A 24738-nucleotide genomic window follows, 5' to 3' on the forward strand; every position below is an offset into this window, starting at 1 on the left:
TGGCATGTGTGTTTTTAGAGTGGGCGGGTGCACGTGTGTGTGTGTGTGTGTGCATGCATGTGTGGTCTAAAATCTACCTGTCACACCCAGCCTAGTTACACATGGCCTTCTAGGAAGTTGAGACACTGATTGGGGGGCTCTCCTTTCCCCAACCCTGTTACATATTCATCCTCTTCCACCCAATGGATATTTATCAGCCTGGTGACATTAAGAAAGCAGGTGGCATCCCTCACAAACTGAAGGAAATTAAGGAACAGCTTCTAAGAAGTGGAAGACCAATTTCTTTCCTTCCTTGTGAGGAGGAAGAAGCTCTTATTATTAAACCTGAACCAAGACTCCTCTCGTTCCTCATGCATTCTCTCTCCTTGATCTCGCTCTCTCTCTCGCTCTCTCTCTCTTTCTCATTCTTTCTCATTTTGATGTAATGTGGAGGCCAGGACCTATCTTCTTTAATCTTTTCGCGCTGGGTCGTTCCCACTCTTTCTTGCTCTCCCTCTGCCATTCTCTCTCTCATCACTTATTCTCTCACTCTCATTCTATCGCGCTCCTCTTTTTCTCTCTCCATGCTGTCATTAGTATTAGAAATGAAGATTGTGGCGCTGTTATTTGTCTCAAATTCAGTGAGACTTCTGTCCCTGGCAGCATCCCACAATGCATGTGTATCCTGACAGTCAGATGCCTCTGCATTCCTCAGTTGTGTGTGAGAGCACCTGTTGTCCCTAGTCAAGATATCTGATAGGATTACTAATTTTTCCAATAGAATCCTATAGGATTTTTTTCCACCTCTGTCAGATTCCAATCGGAATGCTATTGGACTACTTTTTTTCCTATTGGAAATCAAAAGTAATTCTATTGGATCCTATAGGATTCTCGCAATCCTATAGGATTTGGTGTAAAATGTATCAGAATCCTATTGGAATCCTTTTGGACTACTTTTTTCAAAAGTAATCATATTGGAGCCTATACAGTGCATTCGGAATGTTGACTTTTTCCACATTTTGTTAAGTTACAGCCTGATTCAAAATTGATTAAATATTTTTTTTTCATTATCAATCTACACGCAATACCCCATTATGACAAAGCAAAAACAGGTTTTTAGAATTTTTGGCACATTTATTAAAAATTCAAAACTGAAATACCTTATCAGGGGAGGTCTGAATACATTCCCGAATGCACTGTTGGTTTTGTAGGATTTTTATAGCGTTATTTTTTTATTAACCCATTAAATTATAGTTTGTTGTCATTTGTTCCAGTACAATACAACACCATTAAAGAGATAGTTCAACCAAATTACAAAATGACATATTGGTTTCCTTACTCTGTAAGCAGTCTATGGACAAGGTATGACAGCAATCCATGCTTTGGTTTAATTTCCCTGGCACTGTTTTCACATGCTAACGTTTTAGCATTTGTGGCACAAAACCCATTTAAGTCATGGCATCGATATTACAATCTTTCGCATATAATGTTCAAAACATCTATAAGTGTATTTGTTGAGCTTTTACAATCAATTTTAGATACTTCCGGAAGATTTGGACATGATGCGGGAAAAATGTAAGTATTGGTCCCATGACTTTGTGGGTTTGTGCCACAAATGCTAAAACGTTTGTGGCACAAACGTTTTTTGGACTAGAGGTGGTTATTGATGCCTGTGAATTGATCATTACATGCAAACACACACACACACACACACATACATACATACATACATACAACATCAAAGCACTGGCATAAACTACCAAACCCTCAACACAGTGCCAGGTGGGTTCTAATTAATATTCATCGTGAGGCTCTTCATACACATCCAGCTACATAGAGCCAGCTGTCAATCAAATTCCATACACACTCCAGACCAACACTCCTATGAATATGTACGAACCCCCGAGGAGTACCTTTCGCCAGAACTCCTCACCAATTGAATACTTACAGATTTGGATGATGTGAGGTATAGATGAATACCAGCATTTCCACTGTAGCATAATCAGCGTTATTCTGTGAGTTGGGTGGACTTCAGAAGGACAAGAACTTTAGCTAAAGTGTGAACGTTTGTTCACTCAACAAACTTTGCTCACAGTGAGCTGAATGTATAAAAATGTGTTGAGTCGAATTACAAATGCATGTTTGCCTTTGGAAGGCAACGCTGTATGCTGGTCCAGTTATATACCCAAATGTTGAGCAAACTCACAATCCTATTGCAGGTGGTTGGGAAAAGGGAAATGGGTTACCTAGTCATTTGCACAACTGAATACATTCAACCGAAATGTGTCTTCCACATTTAACCCAACCCCTCTGAATCAGAGAGGTGCGGGGGGCTGCCTTAATCGACTACATCACTGCCCTGGCAGCCCAAAAATAATTACACATCAATTTGAAGCCAGCATAATGTGACTTGCAGGCTTGATGTGGCCTGTAAACCAGGAGTTTCAGACCACTGTGTTAGGGTGCAACTAGGCCCTCAAATAAAGGCCTTATGATACACAGTACCGTATGTAATGTACTTTCATAAAGAGTGTTTTGTGCAACTCATTCTCCTATTGCAGCTGGTTGCCTTAGATAAAGAAAAATACCGGGTGTACATAGGAGAACAACAGATATGAAACCATAGAAATAGAATCACTAGAACGGACATCCCTATTCAAGTCAATGGGTCTGTGTGGACGGCAGACAATATTTAGTGTAACCACGAGGGTGTAGTTAAATTGCTGTGATCTAAGGTGCTTTTCCAATTCTAAGTATTATTTTTCCATGGAAGCAACCCCCATGCTGTGAGGTTCAAGTAAAACTCTAATGTTCTGACACTGAAATTACAACACTGTAAAACTCTATTATAGGGTGCAGTCATTTGCATAAATCACCTAGATTGCCTTCAAGCAGGCATTAGCCAGACATAATTAAATAACGAACACTTTGGGTAATTACCACTGGCCAGACAGGGCTGATTGTATTAGCACTCAATGTTGCTGAGCTGGGAGAGAAAATGAAGTCGTAGAAGATTGAGAACACTCCTGACATCTCATCTACAGTATACACACAAACACTATTTTTATCCTATAAAGTTTAATCCACCATGCAGCAACTGCACAGTATATCTATCTGAAATCTCTCCTATGCATCCTGCACCTCTATGGACACGGTCCATAAGCCCTGAGCCCAGTAAAGACCCGACTTATCCTGGCTTTGTCTCCCTCTGTGCCTCTCTTCTTCCTCTAAAAGGTTCTTCTTCCTCTTCTTCTTCGCTCGCTTCACACTGGTCTGACCGCCCCTTTTATCTGTGACGCTCCATCTGTCTTTTCTGTCTTTTAATCTGCTCCTGCCCTTTCTCTCTTTCTTTCTATTGCTCTCTCTGTCTCGCCGTATATGTGTGAGCTGGATGCAGTAGCGGCAGTTGGCCTCTGACAGCTCTCGCCGTAGTGGTGAGTTAAATTAAGGAGCATGGCAGCAGTACTGACGTTCTCTCTTAGTGCCGCTCAGCCCCAGATGCTGCATGCTCCATTAACAACCCTTAGATGAATGCATAAACACATATTTAACCTCTGACTCGAGAGCAACATCCTAAATCAAACTCAAGCACAATCACCAAGTACTACTGTGTGCTGTGGAGCATAACAACAGGATCATGATGAACCAGACCAGGCCCAGGTTAGCCCAGGACAAGGAGGGCCAACAGGCCAGCGACAAAAGCCATCTGGAAGTGGACTGCACTGGAGAGAATAAGTCGAGAAGAGAAGGAGAGGAGGGAATGAGAGGAGAGAAGGAATGGATGTGAGGGAGATGAGAGAAGGAGAGGAGAGAAGGAATGGATGTGAGGGAGAGGAGAGAAGGAGAGAATGAGAGAATGAGAGGAGAGAAGGAATGGATGTGAGGGAGAGGAGAGAAGGAGAGGAGAGAATGAGAGGAGAGAAGGAATGGATGTGAGGGAGAGGAGAGAAGGAGAGGAGAGAAGGAGAGGAGAGAATGAGAGGAGAGAAGGAATGGATGTGAGGGAGAGGAGAGAAGGAGAGGAGGGAATGAGAGGAGAGAAGGAATGGATGTGAGGGAGAGAAGAGAAGGAGAGGAGGGAATGAGAGGAGAGAAGGAATGGATGTGAGGGAGAGGAGAGAAGGAGAGGATAGAAGGAATGGATGTGAGGGAGAGGAGAGAAGGAGAGAAGAGAAGGAGAGGAGGGAATGAGAGGAGAGAAGGAATGGATGTGAGGGAGAGGAGAGAAGGAGAGGAGGGAATGAGAGGAGAGAAGGAATGGATGTGAGGGAGTACTACAAATGTGCAGACACAATTACACACATTTGAAAAATGCAACATGTTCTACCTGCATCCATGCCATCACAAGATTACCATCCATAATCACAAGAAGATAGACAGCCCATAATAACCATTGTCCAGTACAAAACCTTGAAAATATTACTCCAACATTACAGTGTTCCACCACCGATCAATAGCTCCCCCAGTCTCCAGGCCCACCCACCAATATATACTGTAATAGATGGGCCCCTCCAGAGCAGAAAATCCTTTCCCTCATTCTTCCTCTTCACCTGCTTCATGCATTAATCAGAAAGGGGCCTAAGGCCGAACCTCACAGGATTATAATAAAACCAGGAAGTGACAAAAGTCAGAGGTTAAATGTCAGTGGGGCTGTGCTGGGGTGACGATAGTGGTCACTGGCTGAGTGATTATATGCAGACCTATTACTGTTTATGACCAAGAAGGGTCACTGTCCCTTTGGACCTTCATCAAAATTAAAGAGATTGGAAGAACTGGTCTCTCTTGCCGAATAGATTTTATATCAATGAGACCACCTGTATAAATAAAGGACACATAAAAGAAAAGGTGAAAGTGATGGGGGAGATTGCAGATATTGAAGGGAGAGAGAAAAAGGCATCGGAATATTGAAACGTAATAAAATGGTGGTTTAGTTACCAGATGAACCATTTCAATGACTTTACAGTCCATCATCCAGATTGTATTTATTTATTTTATTGTATTTAACCTTTATTTAACTAGACAAGTCAGTTAAAAAAACGAATTCTTATTTACAATGATGGCCTACCAAAAGGCAAAAGGCTTCCTAAAACAAACATCACTACAGTTATAGTAACACAAGAGAGAGCTCCATCCAAGCTGTTTACAGTTAGAAATGTAATTCCAGATTAGGAAACACAGAAGAGACTCATCTGTCCTGTAGGCTATTCAACTTGCTGGATTTTGGTGTCAATTACCACTAACCTTGATTGATGTGACTTTTACGATGCTATTAGTCTAGTCTGAGACCGAATCGCTGATTTTCAGTGAGAAATTCTCCACAGTGAACCTTTCGGTTGAATGTATTCAGTTTTCCAAAGTAGATCAGAAGTGTGAAAAAAAGGAGTGTGTGTGTGTGTGTGTGTGTGTGTGTGTGTGTGTGTGTGTGTGTGTGTGTGTGTGTGTGTGTGTGTGTGTGTGTGTGTGTGTGTGTGTGTGTGTGTGAACCTTACGTGTGCTGTAGTAGATCCGTGACACTTGCTCTACTCAATTTCCTCGGTGTGAAGTTGGCAGGTAAGATTTGTTAGGCGATCGATTAACGCAGAGAAAAAGATGCAGCGACCCCTCTCTCTCCCCTCCTCCAAGGCACGATTAATCAGCCATGAGCACGTTATAATATCAACCAATCATCACAGGCCACGGCAGCCTGAGCTGTCCTCGTCATTTCGACCTAGCCACATTCAGATGAACATGAATTTCAGACCAGATGTTCAGACCGATTTAGCAACTCTTGGACAATTCTTACACCTTCTTCCTCTATGTAGTTCGTACACCTGTCTGAGGCAGCCAGTCCCTACCCCTGAGTCCTCTTTATTGGTAATAAAGGCCTAATGAAGTCTCATGTGCATTCACAGCGGGCCGTGTCCGAATATCCATACCAGCGTACTATATACTTAAACATGCATACTATGTACTCAGCATCGTCACATACTATTTAGCACGTACTGTTTGGTAAATAGTAGGTGGGGCGGAGCCGAGTCCAGGTGGATATTTCCACATTCAACAGACATGCATCACATCAACCAGCCTGATAATAGCTCATTTCCAATTCGATTAATTTCTCTAAACTCTGAATAGAATAGGAATGGAGTTATAGGACTACTCAGGCTGGTTATAGGCAGACTATCACATTGGACCTATACCGTAGAAGACCATATAGCCCATCTATCCTATTTAAAAAGGACAAACAGATCATTTGGTTCCATTTCAACATAGTTATTAGTGTAACCAAAGTGCTGTGACATATATACATTTTAGAAAATTGCCTAGTACACACACCAAAACTTTTCAAATATTCAAATCAAAATGCTATTGAACAGAAAAACGTGGACCGTCGGTTGCGTAACAAATTCAGAACCGCTGGACAGCAACATAATAAACTAAAGCCCTGATCATTGGGAACGAGATAAGATTGACTGTTAAGGCTTGATCCATAAATTAAATCAAGAAATAGGTAGCCTAGCCTACAAAAATAAAAAATAAATCCATATCTTCATATCAAAAGGCCTGATTAACATGACATCAATAACGCAGCCACATCCTGAGTCCCCAGGACAGACACATTCAGAAATCCAAAGATGGCTTAGTGTTTAGCTTAAAAGCTCTGACGAAGGCCAAGAGAACAAGAAACACTTTTCAATGAGAAAACAGAAATCCACTTTGGGTAAAAATAAATTTTAAAAAAACTTCCCAAATAATTAGCCTTGTTTTGTTGTTTGGATACTTGAAGAGAACTAGGGCCTATCACTCACATCCCACCTCTTCCAATGCATTGTGGGAAAGTGCGCATCGAATTCTACTAGATGAAGAACAAAAATGAGTATAACATCCTGGCATTTAAAGCATACTAGATTTGAGAAAATTCACATACTATAAAACATTATATTTTCGCATACTCAAATGGCCTAATATTCAAGACACAAGTATGGATATTCGGACATGGCCAGTGTTTAGCCTCAGCTTATCATATCCACCCAGGACAACACACTCACCTGACTCTACAAACAGAGATGAGAGATGGAGGGGGTTCATAAACAAAGTGTCCAGTCAGATAAGAGGGGAGTGTGTGTGTATCTGTGTAACTGGGGGCGAGACAAACAGACAGGCTCAGTGGGTACGTTGTTGTTTTTAGTGCGTATGGCAACCTGCTGGTGTGCAAACGCATCCTCAGGTGGCAAGGGGGCTTGTTTGAGACCGTTGAGTGTGTGACACATCGGGGCAGGAGGTGGCAAACATACACACGCTGTATGACTTCAGGGCAACAACATGGGGGTATAGAAATGCCACTTCTCCCGGAAGTGTCAGGGACCTGATGCCAGGCTGTGCCAGGCAGGCTGTGTCTGAGTCAACATTTTCATGTGGGGAGGAGGACTTGACACACTCTTAACTGTTATGTTGCCTCACCCACACACTAGGCTGATCACTTTGAGTCACTGGGACTCACTTACTGACTCACTCACTCACTTGTTGACGCCAATTATGACAAGTATATAAACTTCTAAAACAAGTTTTGGCAACAAAATGGGTAAAACAAACTTCTTAAACATGTCCTTCCTCCTCCGGTTCAACCATCCTCCGCCGGGGACATTGTACTCCCAGAGACACATCACCTGCCTTATGGCGAGAAGTGGCCTGTGACCTGACATGTGCTTTTCGAAAGCTTTCCTTTGAACAGAGCATTGTGCCAGGTGGCGATGTCTTCCTACCATGCCAACCTGCATACTAACCACCCCACAAAGACCCCGACCGGAGCATTCCTGGACCCTAGGGAGGGGCGACGCACCTCACCCCATAGATCTAAGCTTTAAACGCCAGGCTTCTCATCCAGATGTCTCCCCGAAACTATTATCCCCTTAGGATGGCTCATCCTGCCTAACAGAGATTGGTAAGGCTTAAAATGACAGCCCTCTTGCAGTCTGGTATTTACCTGGTATTTTAAGAGATTTGGACTGGAATTGGATTCGACGATCGTTATCTCTCCCTTGCTCTGACAGAGCACAAGCTGCTGCACCGAAACATAAGCTGCAAGCATCTTGGGGCAAACACGAGGAAAAGAAAAGGCTTCTTATGCAGGCGAATGTAGCTCCAATCATAGATAACAATTGACATCTCACCACACAGAAGGACCAGCCAGCTAGCCAAGCAACAAAGTGTAGTACACATATAAATGGATTCTATTTCTATGGTGGTACACCTCACGTGCATACAGTACATAACAGCTAGGACAAGTAGAGCCGTTGTCAAGGTAACGCAGCCCTAACAACAGTCTCCGCGGCTTCAGGTGTGTGTGTCATCACAGCCCATTGAGTCACCTCTCCCAGGCCTGTCCTATAGTCCTATATAACAGGGTTTGTTAAACTATTCCTTTATATAATTAACTTAGTAGCACCTGTAATGTACAGGCAAAGTGGTTCTGTAGCAGGGTTTCCCAAACTCGGTTCTGGGTGTGCTACAGGAATACATTAGCACACCCCAGAACAGGAGCAGAGCAGATCAGAAGAAGAATAAATATGGAAAGGGGGGAAGTTGAATAGTAATGAATGCTTATGCAAACATAGTGAAACCTTGGTCTTGATAATCTGCAGGTTCTGGCGTTTTCCCTATTGTGATCTGGGAATGTGTTTTACTCACACATCTCAGGCTTCCAAAGCTTCCCCACATGTGGGGAACTCAACTATTTTTATGTGAAATGAACATTGACAAACCCTCAGTGTGTAGAAAATGAGTAGCCTTGAGAATAGTTTGAGAATGCATAATCAAGTCGAGTCTGTAGCTATGTGTCTGCAATTATACTGTTTGCAGCACTCAACTCTCTCAAAAGAGTTGGCAAGACAACACACACAGATCTGAGACCAGGCTACGCAACAATGCATCTGCAGAATGAACAGTTTATCCGTCTTCACACTGAGGTAACTCAGACAGACAGACAGACGGACAGACAGACGGACGGACGGACGGACGGACGGACGGTCGCTCCTGTGTTCCTGGATCTTTAACTGTGTACTCTCTGTTTGTCTGGCCGATAAGAGAAAAGGCCACGCTGGTTTGGCGTTAGCATTAACACAAGGCTAAGCTTGACACATGCTGCACCACCAGGGAAGGAACAATTCAATAGTGTGTCAAGAGAAAAGGGCATATGCAACATGAACTAGGGACATTTGGTCTCATATTAGATTCAAAGGGAGATATTGACCAAGCAAAAACCAAGCAAAAACCAAAGTGACAAGGACAACTGCACTGAGTGTACAAAACATTAGGAACATCTGCTCTTTCCATGACAAAGACTGACCAGGTGAATCCAGGTGAAAGTTATGATTCCTTATTCGTGTCACTTGTTAAATCCACTTCAATCAGTGTAGATGAAGGAGAGGAGACAGGTTGAAGAATACCTTTTAAGCCTTGAGAAAATTGAGACATGGATTGTGTATGTGTACCATTCGGAGGATGAATGGGCAAGACAAAATATGTATGTGCCTTTGAACGGTTTATGCTAGTAGGTGCCAGGAGCACCAGTTTGAATGCGTCAAGAACGTCAACGCTGTTGGGTGTTTCACGCTCAACAGTTTCCTGTGTGTATAAAGAATGGTCCACCACCCAAAGGTCATCCAGCCAACTTGACACAACTGTGGGAAGCATCGGCGTCAACATGGGTGTAATGTGTAGGATATGTAGGAGACGTCTCCGATTGTCCGACGCCAATCTATGTTTGACAAAACCTGTTTGATCAGGATGAACTAGTAAAATGAACTTTGGGTAAAATGTTTTCAAGACGTTTGGCTAGAACCATGTCACTGTTAATGAGGTAGAGAGGCCAATGACTTGAACAGACAGTTGGGTCTTTTCCTTTTTTATGTAACAGAGAAATCGAACTCCCGTGGGATGTCATAATTTGTTTAACACTTTTTTGGCTTCTACATGATCCCATATGTGTTATTTCATAGTTTTGATGTCTTCACTATTATTCTACAATGTAGAAAATAGTCCAAATAAATAAAAACCGTTGAATGAGTAGGTGTTCAAAAACTTTTGACCGGTAGTGTAGCTGATATGGCTGACTTGCTTAAACAAATGTGGTTTCTACTGACAATTGGGATGTACAAACTATGGAATAAGGGGACATCAAGCGGATAAGATGCAATCCGTAATTTCGATTAAGACATTCATGAGCGAGCTAGGACGTAGTCAATAAAACTATTTGTTCAGCACTTTTGAAATGTACAGCAACATAATTCAGAACATGGGCCGTTTTTACAGTGTTCTCCCTCTACACCAAGTCAGAACCATAGGATAAATAAAGGGGGCATATAAGCAGACAATGAAAGCGCTTACAATATTCGATGATTACATTTCTCTAAAACAGGCTATAGGCTACATGTGCACCACCAAGTCAGAACAGTAGGCAAAATTAAGAGGGGGAAATAGACCAAATTATTAGGGTGAGGCACATGGGCTACTAACAGCTTACTACACAACATTCACTAACTATTACTTTCTTAGCTACAGTATACATATCTCTCTGGCATATTACATCATTTAGGCAGCAGAATGCAAGACATTTCTGGACTCACCTTGTTGTGCTATGCTCACTTGAACAGGAAGGTGGTGCGGCTGTCCTTCGTGGGCAAATTTTGTCATCAAACTTTATCACCCAAGGGACTTGAATTTTTGAGCTCTACCATTAGATTTGGCGATGCCGTAGTGTCCCCATGAGTGACAGAACACCTAGCCAATCACGGCGCAACTAGAGAACATTACCCAATCCTTAGACTCTGTATTTTCTGCTGGCTGCCCCACCACCACAGAAAGCACTGAGCTAGGCTGAAACACTTGCATTTTGGAGCTGCCTTACTCAAGAAAGAAAAAGAAGACCATGTTTGTATGCGGCTTTATTAACTCAATGATTTAAAAAAAATAGTTTTACATTGTTTGCAAACTGATATGTGACACGTATTAATGCCATAATAACATGCAAAACAGGCGAAATATGGGGCTCTGCCCCACCTTCCCTGAATGACGGGTTGCCACTGATTGTTTCTAATGAACCCTTTAATGGCATCCCACAGGAATCTATTATAATTCACAGACTCTTTGTTGAGGAGGATCTGAACTGATTACAGAAATCAAAATTTTTTAAGAGTGTGAGATTAAATCTCCACCTTTGGGCACGTTTTAGAGAATTGGTTACAGATCATTTGCATATCTTTTTGTGACGACCAGACATAGACATTCAATAAAAAAAAATTTTTTTACCTTTACTTAACTAGGCAAGTCAGTTAAGAACAAATTCTTATTTTCAATGACGGCCTAGGAACCGTGGGTTAACTGCCTTGTTCAGGGGCAGAACGACAATTGGAAGCACAGAATCATCTAGAATGTCATTGTATACTGTAGCATTAAGAATTCCCTTTCCTGGAAATAAGGGGCCTAGCCCGAACCATGAAAAACAGCCCCAGACAATTATTCCTCCTCCACCAAACTCTACAGTTGCCACTATACATTCGGGCAGGTAGCGTTCTCCTAGCATCCTCCAAACCCAGATTCATCCGTGGGACTGCCAGATTATGAAGCGTGACTCATCACTCCAGAGAACGCACTACTCCAGAGTCCATTTTTTTTTTTTATTTGACCTTTATTTATTTAACTAGGCAAGTCAGTTAAGAGCAAATTGTTATTTACAGTGACAGCCTACCCCGGCCAAACCCTAACATGGACGACGCTGGGTCAATTGTGCGCCGCCCTATGGGACTCCCAATCACGGCCGGTTGTGATACAGCCTGGAATCGAACCACGGTCTGTAGTGACACCTCTAGCACTGAGATGCAGTGCCTTAGACTGCTGCGCCACTCAGGAGCCCAATGGCAGTGAGCTTTAGACCACTCCAGCCAAAGCTTGGCATTGCGTATGGTGATCTTAGGTTTGTGTGCGGCTGCTCGTCCCTTGAAACCCATTTCATGAAGCTCCCGACAAACAGTTATTGTGCTAATGTTGCTTTCAGAGGCAGTTTGGAACTCGGTAGTGGGTGTCGCAAACGAGGACAGACGTTTTTTTACGCGCTAGGCGCTTCAGCACTCAGCGGTCCCATTCTGTGAGCTTGTGTGGCCTACCACTACATGGCTGAGCTGTTGTTGAAAGTCACTGACCTCTTCAGTAAGGCCATTCTAATGCCAATGTTTGTCTATCGAGATTGCATGGCTGTATGCTCGATTTCATACACTTGTCAGTAGCGGGTGTGGCTGAAATAGCCGAATCCACTAATTTGAAGGGGTGTCCACATACTTTGTCATGTATAGTGTATGTACAATTTCCACCTTCTGAACTAGATGCACTAGGCTAGGTTGTACGCTTGGACGTGCATGTGTGGGAAAGGCAAGCACGAATATGCCAACACGCAAACACAGCATCAACTACCTTATTAGTATTATATCCTGTTTATTACAGCCATGTATTTTCTCGGCTGACATTTGTATGTCCTGAGACTTGTATGAATGTGCTGCACTTTTACAATATGTATTAAACCCATTTATAAACTAGGTTGTTCGAGCTCTGAATGCTGATTGGCTGAAAGCCGTGGTATATCAGACCGTATACAAAACATGTATTTTTACTACTCGAATTACATTGGTAACCAGTATATGGTCGATATACCACGGCTAATATACCAGGCACTGCGCGTTGCGTCGTGCTAAGAACAGCCCTTGGCTGTGGTATATTGACCATATACCACACCTCCTCATGCCTTATTGCTTAATTATAGCACAGGCTTCGTTAGAAAATAGCAAACACAAAATAAACAACAGCCTTGAACTACCAATAACCACCATCCTCTTCTGTAGATAACAGCCTATATGTTGAAGTCTTTGCTGACAGGACATGTTTGAGGAACTGTTATGGCCTCAATAAAAGTCACATTTTTCCTTAAAAAAACCTCTCCATGTATCATTCCAACCTCCAGGCTAGGAGAGTTTAATGTTAAAACCATGAATAAATCATTAAATGCATCTTTGAATAAATCTTTCTGTTCTACGGTATCATTAGGAGTGTGATTTCGTATTTATTGAGACTGCGATGATTCAACAGCACCCTGTTCTTCAGAGAAAAGAACAAACTTTAAAATGAGCAATTTCTTTTCAATCCTTTTCCCAAGTTAAGAGCTTGGTCTAATTGTGCACACATCACCTCAGATTGCCACATTGCAATTACCCATGTCCCTGTGTGGTCACTGGTCAGTGAGTCCTGTCATGCTACACAACACACGGAAGAGGTGTTGTGGCTCCGCTGGCCTCCTCGCTGGCCGCACCGCTCCTTTAATGATTTAATGATTAACTCCAAACCCCACATCTGAGCTACATTGGCCTCTCTCACTCTCCCTCTCTACCTCCTAATATAGTGCATTGTTTTGCCTTTTAGCCCTTTGTCAAATCATTTTACTACCAATCTTTCATTATCTCACCCTCTTTCTCCCATTCCCTCTTTCTCTTCACTCGCTAACATACTGTTTGAAACGCATTTCAGCCCCCAACACAAACACACATCGATCTCTCCCTCTCCCTCTCCATCCCTCAGAGGAGAAGGAAGGAAACTGAATGGTAAACTCCAGTTTAATAGCTCCCACACATGAGCAAGCACACTCCTGAGACATACCGCCGACGACTGATGTGAAAAATAAACCCAGGACTCCCTCTGCCAATGAAGGGAAAGATAAATCAAATCAACCAGCCGCCCATGCCGCCTTCCTCATATCCTAATGGCATCAGTGTGCTCGCTGCGCAAACACAGAATAAATATAGTGTATGAGTGTTATCATGGGCATCCGCACTTGAAACTGTCTGTGAGTCATTCACTTTACTCATTATGTTTCATCAAGAAGCCAAACAAATGAAGGAGGAAGAGGAGGAGAGAAAGTTAAACAGATATATTGAGGAGAATAGCATGAGATTGAGTGTTTTTGTTCTCTTTGACACTGTGTGTGTGTATCATTTGCAGTGGTGTAAAGTACTTAAGTAAAGAGACTTAGTAGTTTTTTGGGGGTATCTGTACTTTACTATTTATCTTTTTGACTACTTTTACTTTTACTTCACTACATTCCTAAAGAAAATAATGTACTTTTTACTCCATACATTTTCCCTGACACCCAAAGGTTCTCATTACATTTTGACAGGAAAATGGTCCAATTCACACGCTTGTCAAGAGAACATCCCTGGTAATCCCTACTGACTCTGATCTGGCGGACCCAGTAAACCAAAATGCTTTGTTTATAAATTAGTGTCTGTGTTGGAGTGTGCCCCTGGCTATCCGTAAATAAAATGAAAACAAGAAAATAGTGCCGTCTGGTTTGCTTAATATAAGGAATTTTAAATGATTTTTACTTTTACTTTTGTATACTTAAGTATATTTTTGCAATTACATTTACTTTTGATACGAAAGTATATTTAAAACCAAAAACTTTTAGACTTTTACTCAAGTAGTATTTTACTGGGTGACTTTCACTTTGAGTCATTTTCTACTATCTTTACTTTTACTCAAGTATGATATTTGAGTACTTTTTCCACCACTGCTCCTTTGTGCTTCTGTCTAACTTTGACCTCTTTTCCACTTGTAATAAGAACTGAACTTTCCGGACTTTAAACAGGTTCAGTTCGGTGCTGCCTCTGTACGAGTTGGCTTAAGTATGGTAGGATGTCTAAACTATACTGAACAAAAATATAAACGCAACATGTAAAGTGTTGGTCTCATGTTTCATGAGCTGAAATTAAAGGTTGCAGATATTTTCCATGCGCACAGAAAGCTTATTTCTCTCCAGTTTTGTGCACAAATTTGTTTACATCCCTGTTAGTGAGCATTTCTCCTTTGCCAAGATAATTGATCCACCCGACAGGTGTGGCTTATCAAGAAGCGGATTATGTTCATTACACAGGTGCACCTTGTGCTGAGGACAATAAAAGGCCACTCTAAAATGTGCCGTTTTGTCACACAACTCAATGCCACAGATGTCTCAAGTTTTGAGGGAGTGGGCAATTGGCATGCTGACTGCAGGAATGTCCACCAGAGCTATTGAATGTTAATTTCTCGACCATAAGCCTCCAATATTGTTTTAGAGAATTTGGCAGTACGTCCAACCGGCCTCTCAACCTCAGACCAAGCCAGTCCAGGACATCCACATCCGGCTTCTACACCTGCGGAATCATCTGAGACCAAAGACCCGGACAGCTGATGAAACTGTGGGTTTGCACAACCAAAGAATTTATGCACAAACTGTCAGCAACCGTCTCATGGAAGCTCATCTGCGTGCTTGTCATCCCATACCAGGGTCTTGACCTGACTGTAGTTCGACGTCGTAATTGACTTCAGTGGGCAAATGCTCATCTTTGATGGCCACTGGCACGCTGGAGAAGTGTGTTCTTCATGGATGAATCCCGGTTTCAACTGTACCAGGCAGATGACAGACAGCGTGTATGGCGCCGTGTGGGCGAGTGGTTTGCTGATGTTAACGTTGTGAACAGAGTGTCCCATGGTGGCGGTGGAGTTATGGTATGAACAGGCATAAGCTACGGACCAACAAACACAATTGCATTTTATCGATGGCAATTTCAATGCACAGCAATACCGTGACGAGATCCTGAGGCCCATTGTTGTGCCATTCACCTCATGTTTCAGCATGATAATACACAGCCCGATGTCGCAAGGATCTTTACACAATTCCTGAAAGCTGAAAGTGTCCCAGTTCTTCCATGACCTGCATACTCACCAGACATGTCACCCATTGAGCATGTTTGGGATGCTCTGGATCGACGTGTATGGCAGCGTGTTCCAGTTCCCACCAATATCCAGCAACTTCGCATAGCCATTGAAGATGAGTGGGACAACATTCCACAGGCCACAATCAACAGCCTGATCAACTCTATGCGAAGGAGATGTGTCACGCTGCATGAGGCAAATGGTGGTCACACCAGACACTGACTGGTTTTCTGAGCCACGCCCCTACCTTTTTTTTAAGGTATCTGTGACCAACAGATATATATTTATATTCCCAGTCATGTGAAATCCATTGATTAGGGCTTCATGAATTTATTTCAATTGACTGATTTCCTTGTAGTAAGTGTAATTTAGTCAAATCTTTGAAAGGGTTGCATTTTGTGTTTATATTTTTGTTCAGTGTAGTTTCAGCAAAATGGGAAAACGTACAAACCCCAGGGGTGGAAATGGAGATACAGTTTGGATGGAAAAGGGTATTGGTGTCCATAAGCAATGGTCACCAGGGCCGTAACCAGGTTTTGAATTTTAGTGAGGTCCGTAAGGGGTAAGTCTCCCTCCCTCAGGACATTTTTTGAAAGTTGAAGCTCATTTACTGCATTTCTATACAATTACAAACATTTAAAATGCTATTTGGAGAACAGCAAAGACACTCGAAGATTACTCCAGCCATTATCACCTTGGCTGCTGTCGGTTCCTTCATCTCAGTCGATCTACAAACACATAGCTTATTAGCTATACAATTGTAATGTTATACCCCTGAAAGGGGGGAAATATGAGAAATGATTCACACTGACACGTAGCATCAGCTGTTCAGTCAGTTGTAATGATGAATTGCATAAAATCCTCAACTCTTGATATAGTTATCTCTTTTCTCAAATTACATAGTGTTCAAATTTGAATTCCTAGGCATTACTAATCAAGATCTGCACAAACAGACATCAACGGAGCACACAGATGATCTGTAACGTCCTGACCAGAGTTCTTATGTGTTTTGCTTGTTTAGTGTTGGTCAGGACGTGAGCTGGGTGGGAATTCTATGTTGTGTGTCTAGTTCGTCTGTTTCTGTGTTCAGCCTAATATGGTTCTCAATCAGAGACAGCTGTCAATCGTTGTCCCTGATTGAGAATCATATATAGGTGGCTTGTTTTGTGTTGGGGATTGTGGGTGGTTGTTTCCTGTCTTTGTGTTTTGTCTGCACCAGCTAGGACTGTGACGGTTAGTTTGTTTTGTCATTTTGTATAGTGTCTTGTTTTGTGTTAATTAAATCATGGAAAATTACCACGCTGCACATTGGTCCTCAGATCCTTCTCGCCTCTCCTCGTCTGAGGAGGAGGACGATTTAGACTGCCGTTACATGATCGTATTATCAAATTCACATGAATTATTATTATATTATTCTGTATTATATCAGTGGTGCAGTGGTAAAAGAAGATGGCTAATGGGTAAACTAGAAACTCCATTGGGTGATCGAGATAAGACGAACAACCACCGATATAAATCGAAAAAGTATGATATTTCTTAAAACGGTTTGCATTTTGATTGCATTTTAATGTAGGCCTATTGGGAAGATAGGCCATGTGGAGATGTTCATATTGAAACATATCTTCTTTTTTTTAAGTTCCTAACTTGTTTCATTAGATTAGTAGTACAGATTTTCTCAGGGGACCCCACATGGGGCCCCGACCCCATGTTTGGGAACCACTGTATTAACCTCTCTCTTTGCTTGCTTCCTCTATCTCTCTGTCTCCTATGCTTCACCACTGAGCGCCACATCACTGTCTGTCTGGGTAGCCTGGTCTCTGTAAAGCAAAGTTATTATGAGAATTTAGTAGTCTAGTTTTAGCTCCTCCTGAGGTAGACTACATGGCTAGGCCCCTTTTTTCTCAATTTCCACCTGAGTGATGTCCAGGCCCTGAAGCCAGGATATGCATATAATTGGTACCATTGGAAAGAAAACACTTTAAAGTTTGTAGAAATGTTAAAATAATGTAGGAGAATATAACACAATAGATAAGGTAGGAGAAACTCCAAAGAAAAACCCACTGGTCATATTGAAAATTAGCTCCCTGGATGCAATTCCTATGGCTTCCACAGGGTGTCAGCAGTCTATGTTCAAGGTTTCAGGTTTGTAACTTCAAAAACGAATAAGAAATATCAGTTTTAGTACAGGGACACAGTCTTGGAAATTCGTGTTTGCGCGCGCCATGAAGACAGTACGCACCTGCTAAAATCGGTTAACTATTGAACATACTTCTTTCCGTAAGAAATATTATAGTTTGATTACATTTTAGGGTATCTGAGGAGTAAGTAGAAACGTATTTTGATTTGTTGAAACAAAGTTTAGGGGTAGATTTTTGGATTCGTCTCTCCTTGTTGAACGAGTGAATTACTCGTGCCAACTAAACTGACTTTTTGGGATATAAAGAAGGATTTTATCTAAGAAAAAGACACTACATGTTGTAGCTGAGACTCTTTGGATGACAGATCAGAGGAAGATTTTCAAAAAGTAAGTGAATATTTAATCGTTATTTGTGAATTTATGAAACCTGTGCCGGTTGAAAAATATTTTGATGTGGGGTGCCGTCCTCAAACAATCGCATGGCATGTTTTCGCTGTAATAGCTACTGTAAATTGGACAATGCAGTTAGATTAACAAGAATTTAAGCTTTCAGCTGATATCAGACACTTATATGTACCTAAATGCTTAATATCCATCATTTTTATGATTATTTATTTGAATCGCGCTCCCTCCGCTTGCGGGATGCCTATCCCTATTAACGTTAGCTTCTTACTTCATCCTTCTAGCTGGCTAAGTAATACTAACCAGAGCCCTTCAAGGTTACTGCTATAGAAGTCTCTGGCGGCAGCTAGCCACCTGACTGACTGATATATCTATAAGCGACTATTTACCAATTGTGCACTCATTCTTCGAGAGTCGTTTTTGTTTGTGTGGGGGATGTCTGTAGACATGGCAGGAGTCGCGGGGCAGTTTTAAATTTGCCTTTTGTCCGGCATCTCGCAAACACACTGTCAGCATCGTCTCTAGTTGCCTACTTTGAGTCGACTCCGAGCTGGGGTAGTTTGTGTCACGTGCCGTGAGAGGGCGGAGTTTGCCGTTTGAGAGAGTGGTGAATGTGCTGCTAAAAATCCTGAGGACGCAGGTGAACATAACGAACAAACCACTGTTCATAATTCCACTCATTCGCAAAGAGGCAGGTGCGATTGGAGCTCTGTCAGATCAAGAATATAAGCATTCTGATCTTTGATCAACGCTGGGAGCGATATGTAGATGTTGACCCATAATTTAGTTTCTTTATTGTGTACAAAATCTATATATGTTTAATTTTTTTATTACAACATTACCGAGGTCTGGATCTCAGTGTCCTCATACGTAGTTACAGCCCCAAGTGGTCATCATGGAAGAAAAAAAAAACATCTTAGGAGGGAAAATGTATTAAATGAAAGATAAATGACTTGAATAAACAAATGTATATGCAGTAGTAGACCTTCCGAGTAGACAACATGAGCTTGAGAGCCTTTATGCAGAAAGGATTAAAGGTATTATTTACAGATCAAGGGCAGCTTGGATGGGAAAATGGGAAAAGTGTACAATGTTTTTTTCTTAGGTTGAACCAAAGGAATCATCGTAAGAAAAGTGTCATCAAACTGCATTCCTTTGAAGGGCTTAATTTATTATCACCCAACCAGACATTACAGGAGCAAGTACAATATTTTAGTATGATTTTTTTCTTTTGAGGAACCGCTAACCCCGTTATCAGAACTTGACTAACATCTTCTTCCCAGTGGACATGCTTGGCATCCACATTCTAGAAATAATGAAGGATCATGTAAAGGCCAACTTTGATTTGAATCTAGCCAAAATTGACGAAATACTATTGCCGTGGAAAGGTAAAACTGTGTCTTCATATGGCAGAGTGACAATGATTAACACCTTCATTGTCTCTCAGTTGATCGATCACTTCCATCTTTAAGCAGTTTCAAGCCAAGATATTTTAGTTTAAATGGAATGGTAAACCAGAAAAGGTCAAAAGGAAATATATCTATAATATGTATGACAATGGAGGGCTGAACTTAAAGAATATTGAAGCCTTGAATCAATATCTGAAATTCTATTGGATCTCGTGAAATCTTAAAAAGGCTAACCCACTTTTCAATTCCAAAATATCCTTTTATACATTTGAAGTCTTTGCACTTTACTTGGTTCCTGCAGGATTTCTTAATGGACATATCCGCATTCTTCAAATGATCAATCATGTGTATGTGTGGTGTGGTGTGGTGTGTGCGTGTGTGCGTGTGCGAGTGCGAGTGTGAGTGTGGTGTCTACTCACCCTGAAGTCAATGCCCACAGTAGAAATAAAGCTACCGGCCAGGAAAGCTCCATCCTTAAAGCGAACCAGCAGGCAAGTCTTCCCTACACCTGAGTCTCCCACCAGCATCACCTGTAGAGAGACACAAATTACTTAATTTTATGTTCTCATGGTCCCTTGGAAGATTATCCACATTGTCGGGCTTATACACAGCCTATACACCCAGAGTGAGAGAGTGAGAGAGTGAGAGAGTGAGAGTGAGAGAGTGAGAGAGTGAGAGAGTGAGAGAGAGAGAGAGAGCGCGTGAGCGAGAGAGAGAGATACAGAGAGACGGACAGAGACAGAGACAACGAGAGAGACAGAAACAGACAGGGAGAGACAAAGAGACAAAGAGAAAGACAGACCAAAAAAACGGCAGATACATCTCCATCTGCTGAGCACCTCCATCTCCTCTGAATCCCAATGGTATTGTGCTATGTAGTGAAGGTCAATGTTCACCACACCATATAGCTCTACTACACACAGTGAGGTGATTTGTCTAAGTCTGGGTAATGAGTCTGTGTCTGTCTGAGAAATCACCTAACCTGCCTCCAGATCTCCATCTCTGACACGAATCACTGTCTACCTCAGACTTCTTTCCCTCTTAGTGTGGCAAACTCACTCTATTAAACTGTAAGTCAAGGCCAAGGGAGACCAGAATAGGTGGATCAACGATAAAAGGGAGACTCAGAGGGGTGTGTGTGTGTGTGCGCGCCTGCCTGCCTGCCTGCCTGCTTGTTTGCATATGCGTGGGAAGTGTAGCTCAGACTGTGCTCAAATAGCTCGGAGGGACAAATGAATTCACATCTTCAAAAACACAGGAGTTCAGTTCACATAAAAATACACAGCTACAGAGTAAACAAGCTGGCATCTAAGCGAAGCACTCACTCTCACATCAAAGAGAAAGACTGAAGACTACATCCTATGGGAGCGATCTGGAAAAGAGGTGGAAAGAACAGGGGGCACCGGAACTGAAGAGGGGGCATGGGGCAAAACTAGGCTAATTTTCCAGTGTTCTCAAGTTGGTCATTGTAGTATCGCAGTATCGCAGGGCAGTTTAGCTGTGGAGGCTATAGAACTTGACTTGAGAATGGATTTTAGAGTAAGTTTAGGTTTAAGCAATAAGGCCCGAGGAGGTGTGGTATATGGCCAATATACCACAGCTAAGGGCTGTTCTTATGCACAACGCAACGCGGTGTGCCTGTACACAGCCCTTAGCCATGGTATACTGGTCATATACCACAAATCCCAGAGCTACCTTATTGCAATTAAAAACTGGTTACCAACGTAATTAGAGCAGTAAAAATAATATATCAGACCGTATACCCATGGCATACTGATATATCATGGCTGTCAGCCAATTGGCATTCATTGCTCGAACCACCCAGTTTATAATAAGAAATAAAGGTTTGACCTGGATATGCACACTAGATCCTATGCATCGTTGGAAATGACACTTTTCCACATACAACACCCCCCCCCCCCCACACACACACACACACACACACACACAACCAGATGGCATGATACAACTAGGCAACTACAACTCACATTCAGCTACTACAGTAATCTGAATGTATAAATGATTGATGACTCGTACACACTTTCCGATGCCAGGCTCAGAATCCCTTTTGTACTGTACTGTGGTGTGGTGCCCTGCGTAGCATGTCAGTGTTTGTTCTTGTCCCATTGTGCATGTTTGAGTGCTGCTTTGGCAGTGGCACACGCTTGTCTCCCATATCCTTGTTGACACAGCTGTGGCCCAGGAGTTGACAATACAGTCGTTAATGTCGGTTCATTATGCAGTGTAATGTAACCAAACATCCATAACAATCATTAGGCAAATGTCATGTGCCTTGGTTCTAAAATGTCTTGATTTACTTTAACCTTTTGATGATATTGATGCTGGTCAGAATGTTTGCTTTTATATTCAGATAACACCAAAACAACCTTATATACAGTTGAAGTCAGAAGTTTACACACACTTAGGTTGGAGTCATTAAAACTAATTTTTCAACCACTCCACAGATTTCTTGTTAACAAACTATAGTTTTGGCAAGTCAGTTGGGACATCTAATTTGTGCACGACACAAGTAATGTTTCCAACAATCGTTTACAGACAGATTATTTCACTTATAATTTACTGTATCACAATTCCAGTGGGTCAGAAGTTTACATACACTAAGTTGACTGTGCCTTTAAACAGCTTGGAAAATTACATAAAATGATGTCATGGCCTTAGAAGCTTCTGATCGGCTAATTGACATCATTTGAGTCAATTGGAGGTGTACCTATGGATGTATTTCAAGGCCTACCTTCAAACTCAGTGCCCCTTTGCTTGACATCATGGGAAAATCAAAAGAAATCAGCCAAGACCTCAGAAAAAAATTATAGGCCTCCACAAGTCTGGTTCATTCTTGGGAGAAATTTCCAAATGCCTGAAGGTACCACATTCATCTGTACAAACAATAGATACTTTTGTACCTGTTTCCTCCAGCATATATCCACAGTAAAACAAGTCCTATATCGACATAACCTGAAAGGCCGCTCAGCAAGGAAGAAGCCACTGCTCCAAAACCGCCATAAAAAAGACAGACTACGGTTTGCAACTGCACATGGGGCCAAAAATCTGGTCTGATGAAACAAAAATTGAACTGTTTGGCCATAATGACCATCGTTATGTTTGGAGGAAAAAGGGGGAGGCTTGCAAGCCGAAGAACACCATCCCAACCGTGAAGCACGGGGGTGGCAGCATCATGTTGTGGGGGTGCTTTGCTGCAGGAGGGTCTGGTGCACTTCACAAAATATATGGCATCATGAGAAATGAAAATTATGTGGATATATTGAAGCAACATCTCAAGACATCAGGAAGTTAAAGGTTGGTCGCAAATGGGTCTTCCAAATGAACAATGACCACAAGCATACTTCCAAACTTGTGGCATAATGGCTTAAGGACAACAAAGTCAAGGTATTGGAGTGGCCATCACAAAGCCCTGACCTCAATGCTATAGAAAATTTGTGGGCAGAAAGGAAAAAGCGTGTGCGAGCAAGGAGGCCTACAAACCTGACTCAGTTACACCAGCTCTGTCAGGAGGAATGGGCCAAAATTCACCCAACTTATTGTGGGAAGCTTGTTGAAGGCTACCCGAAATGTTTGACCCAAGTTAAACAATTTAAAGGCAATGCTACCGAATACTAATTGAGTGTATGTAAACTTCTGACCCACTGGGAATGTGATGAAAGAAATAAAAGCTGAAATAAATCATTCTCTCAACTATTATTCTGACATTTCACATTCTTCAAATAAAGTGGTGATCCTAACGGACCTAAGAGAGGGAATTTTTACTCGGATTAAATGTCAGAAATTGTGAAAAACTGAGTTTAAATGTATTTGGCTAACATGTATGTAGGCGGCAGGTAGCCTAGTGGTTCGAGCATTGGGCCAGTAACTGAAAGGTTTCTAGTTCGAATCCCCGAGCTGACAAAGTAAAAATCTGTTGTTCTACCCCTGAACTAGGTAGTTAACCCACTGTTTGTAGGCCGTCATTGTAAATAAGAATTTGATCTTAACTGACTTGGCTAGTTAAATTAAAAAATGAAAATGTAAACTTCTGACTTCAACTGTAGCAGTTTTCTCCAAAAAGTAAGATTTTTGTCCCCATGTGCAGTTGCAAACCGTAGCGGCTTTTTTATGGCGGTTTTGGAGCAGTGGCTTCTTCCTTGCTGAGCGGCCTTTCAGGTTATGTCGATATAGGACTCGTTTTACTGTGGATATAGATACTTTTGTACCCGTTTCCTCAAGCATCTTCACATGGTTGCTGTTGTTCTGGGATTGATTTGCACTTTTCGCAACAAAGTACGTTCATCTCTAGGAGACAGAACGCGTCTCCTTCCTGAGCGGTATGACGGCTGTGTGGTCCAATGGTGTTTATACTTGAGTATTATTGTTTGTACAGATGAACGTGGTACCTTCAGGCGTTTGGAAATTGCTCCCAAGGATGAACCAGACTTGTGGAGGTCTACAATTTTTTTTCTGAGGTCTTGAAATACATCCACAGGTACACCTCCAATTGACTCAAATGATGTCAATTAGCCTATCAGAAGCTTCTAAAGCCATAACATAATTTAATGTAATTTTCCAAGCTGTTTAAAGGCACAGTCAACTTAGTGTATGTAAACTTCTGACCCACTGGAATTGTGATACAGTGAATTATAAGTGAAATAATCTGTCTGTAAACAATTGTTGGAAACATTACTTGTGTCATGCACAAAGTAGATGTCCTAACCGACTTGCCAAATCGATAGTTTGTTATCAAGAAATCTGTGGAGTGGTTGAAAAACAAGTTTTAATTAATGACTCCAACCTAAGTGTATGTAAACTTCCGAATTCAACGCTATGAAGACAATCGGCGATGCCGCGCTTTTATATATGTTTTGGAGCATGCATCAGAATGGAACTCCAAATTACATCATGCCACTTTTTGACTGTGTTGTTGTGTTTAAGTTTCTTTCATTACATTTTTTACAAGCTGGTTTGTGGGATGTTAAAACAAAATATTTGCTATCAAAGATTTAGGGCTGAAACACCAGCCGGTCAATGATG

The 24738-nt window shown here is 41.9% G+C and overlaps 1 protein-coding gene across 1 annotated transcript in view; it reads right to left on the reverse strand.

Annotated features, from left to right (window-relative positions):
- Window positions 1–24738, reverse strand: part of LOC120029304 (ras-related protein Rab-26-like) — an 80336-nt gene that overhangs the window by 55173 nt on the left and 425 nt on the right. Inside the window, exon 2 of the mRNA XM_038974524.1 lies at window positions 20118–20228. Coding sequence (XP_038830452.1) covers window positions 20118–20228 — 111 coding nt within the window. The remainder of the gene's footprint in view (window positions 1–20117; window positions 20229–24738) is intronic.

The sequence above is a fragment of the Salvelinus namaycush genome, chromosome 35 (assembly GCF_016432855.1).
Source record: "Salvelinus namaycush isolate Seneca chromosome 35, SaNama_1.0, whole genome shotgun sequence".
Lineage (NCBI taxonomy): Eukaryota > Metazoa > Chordata > Actinopteri > Salmoniformes > Salmonidae > Salvelinus > Salvelinus namaycush.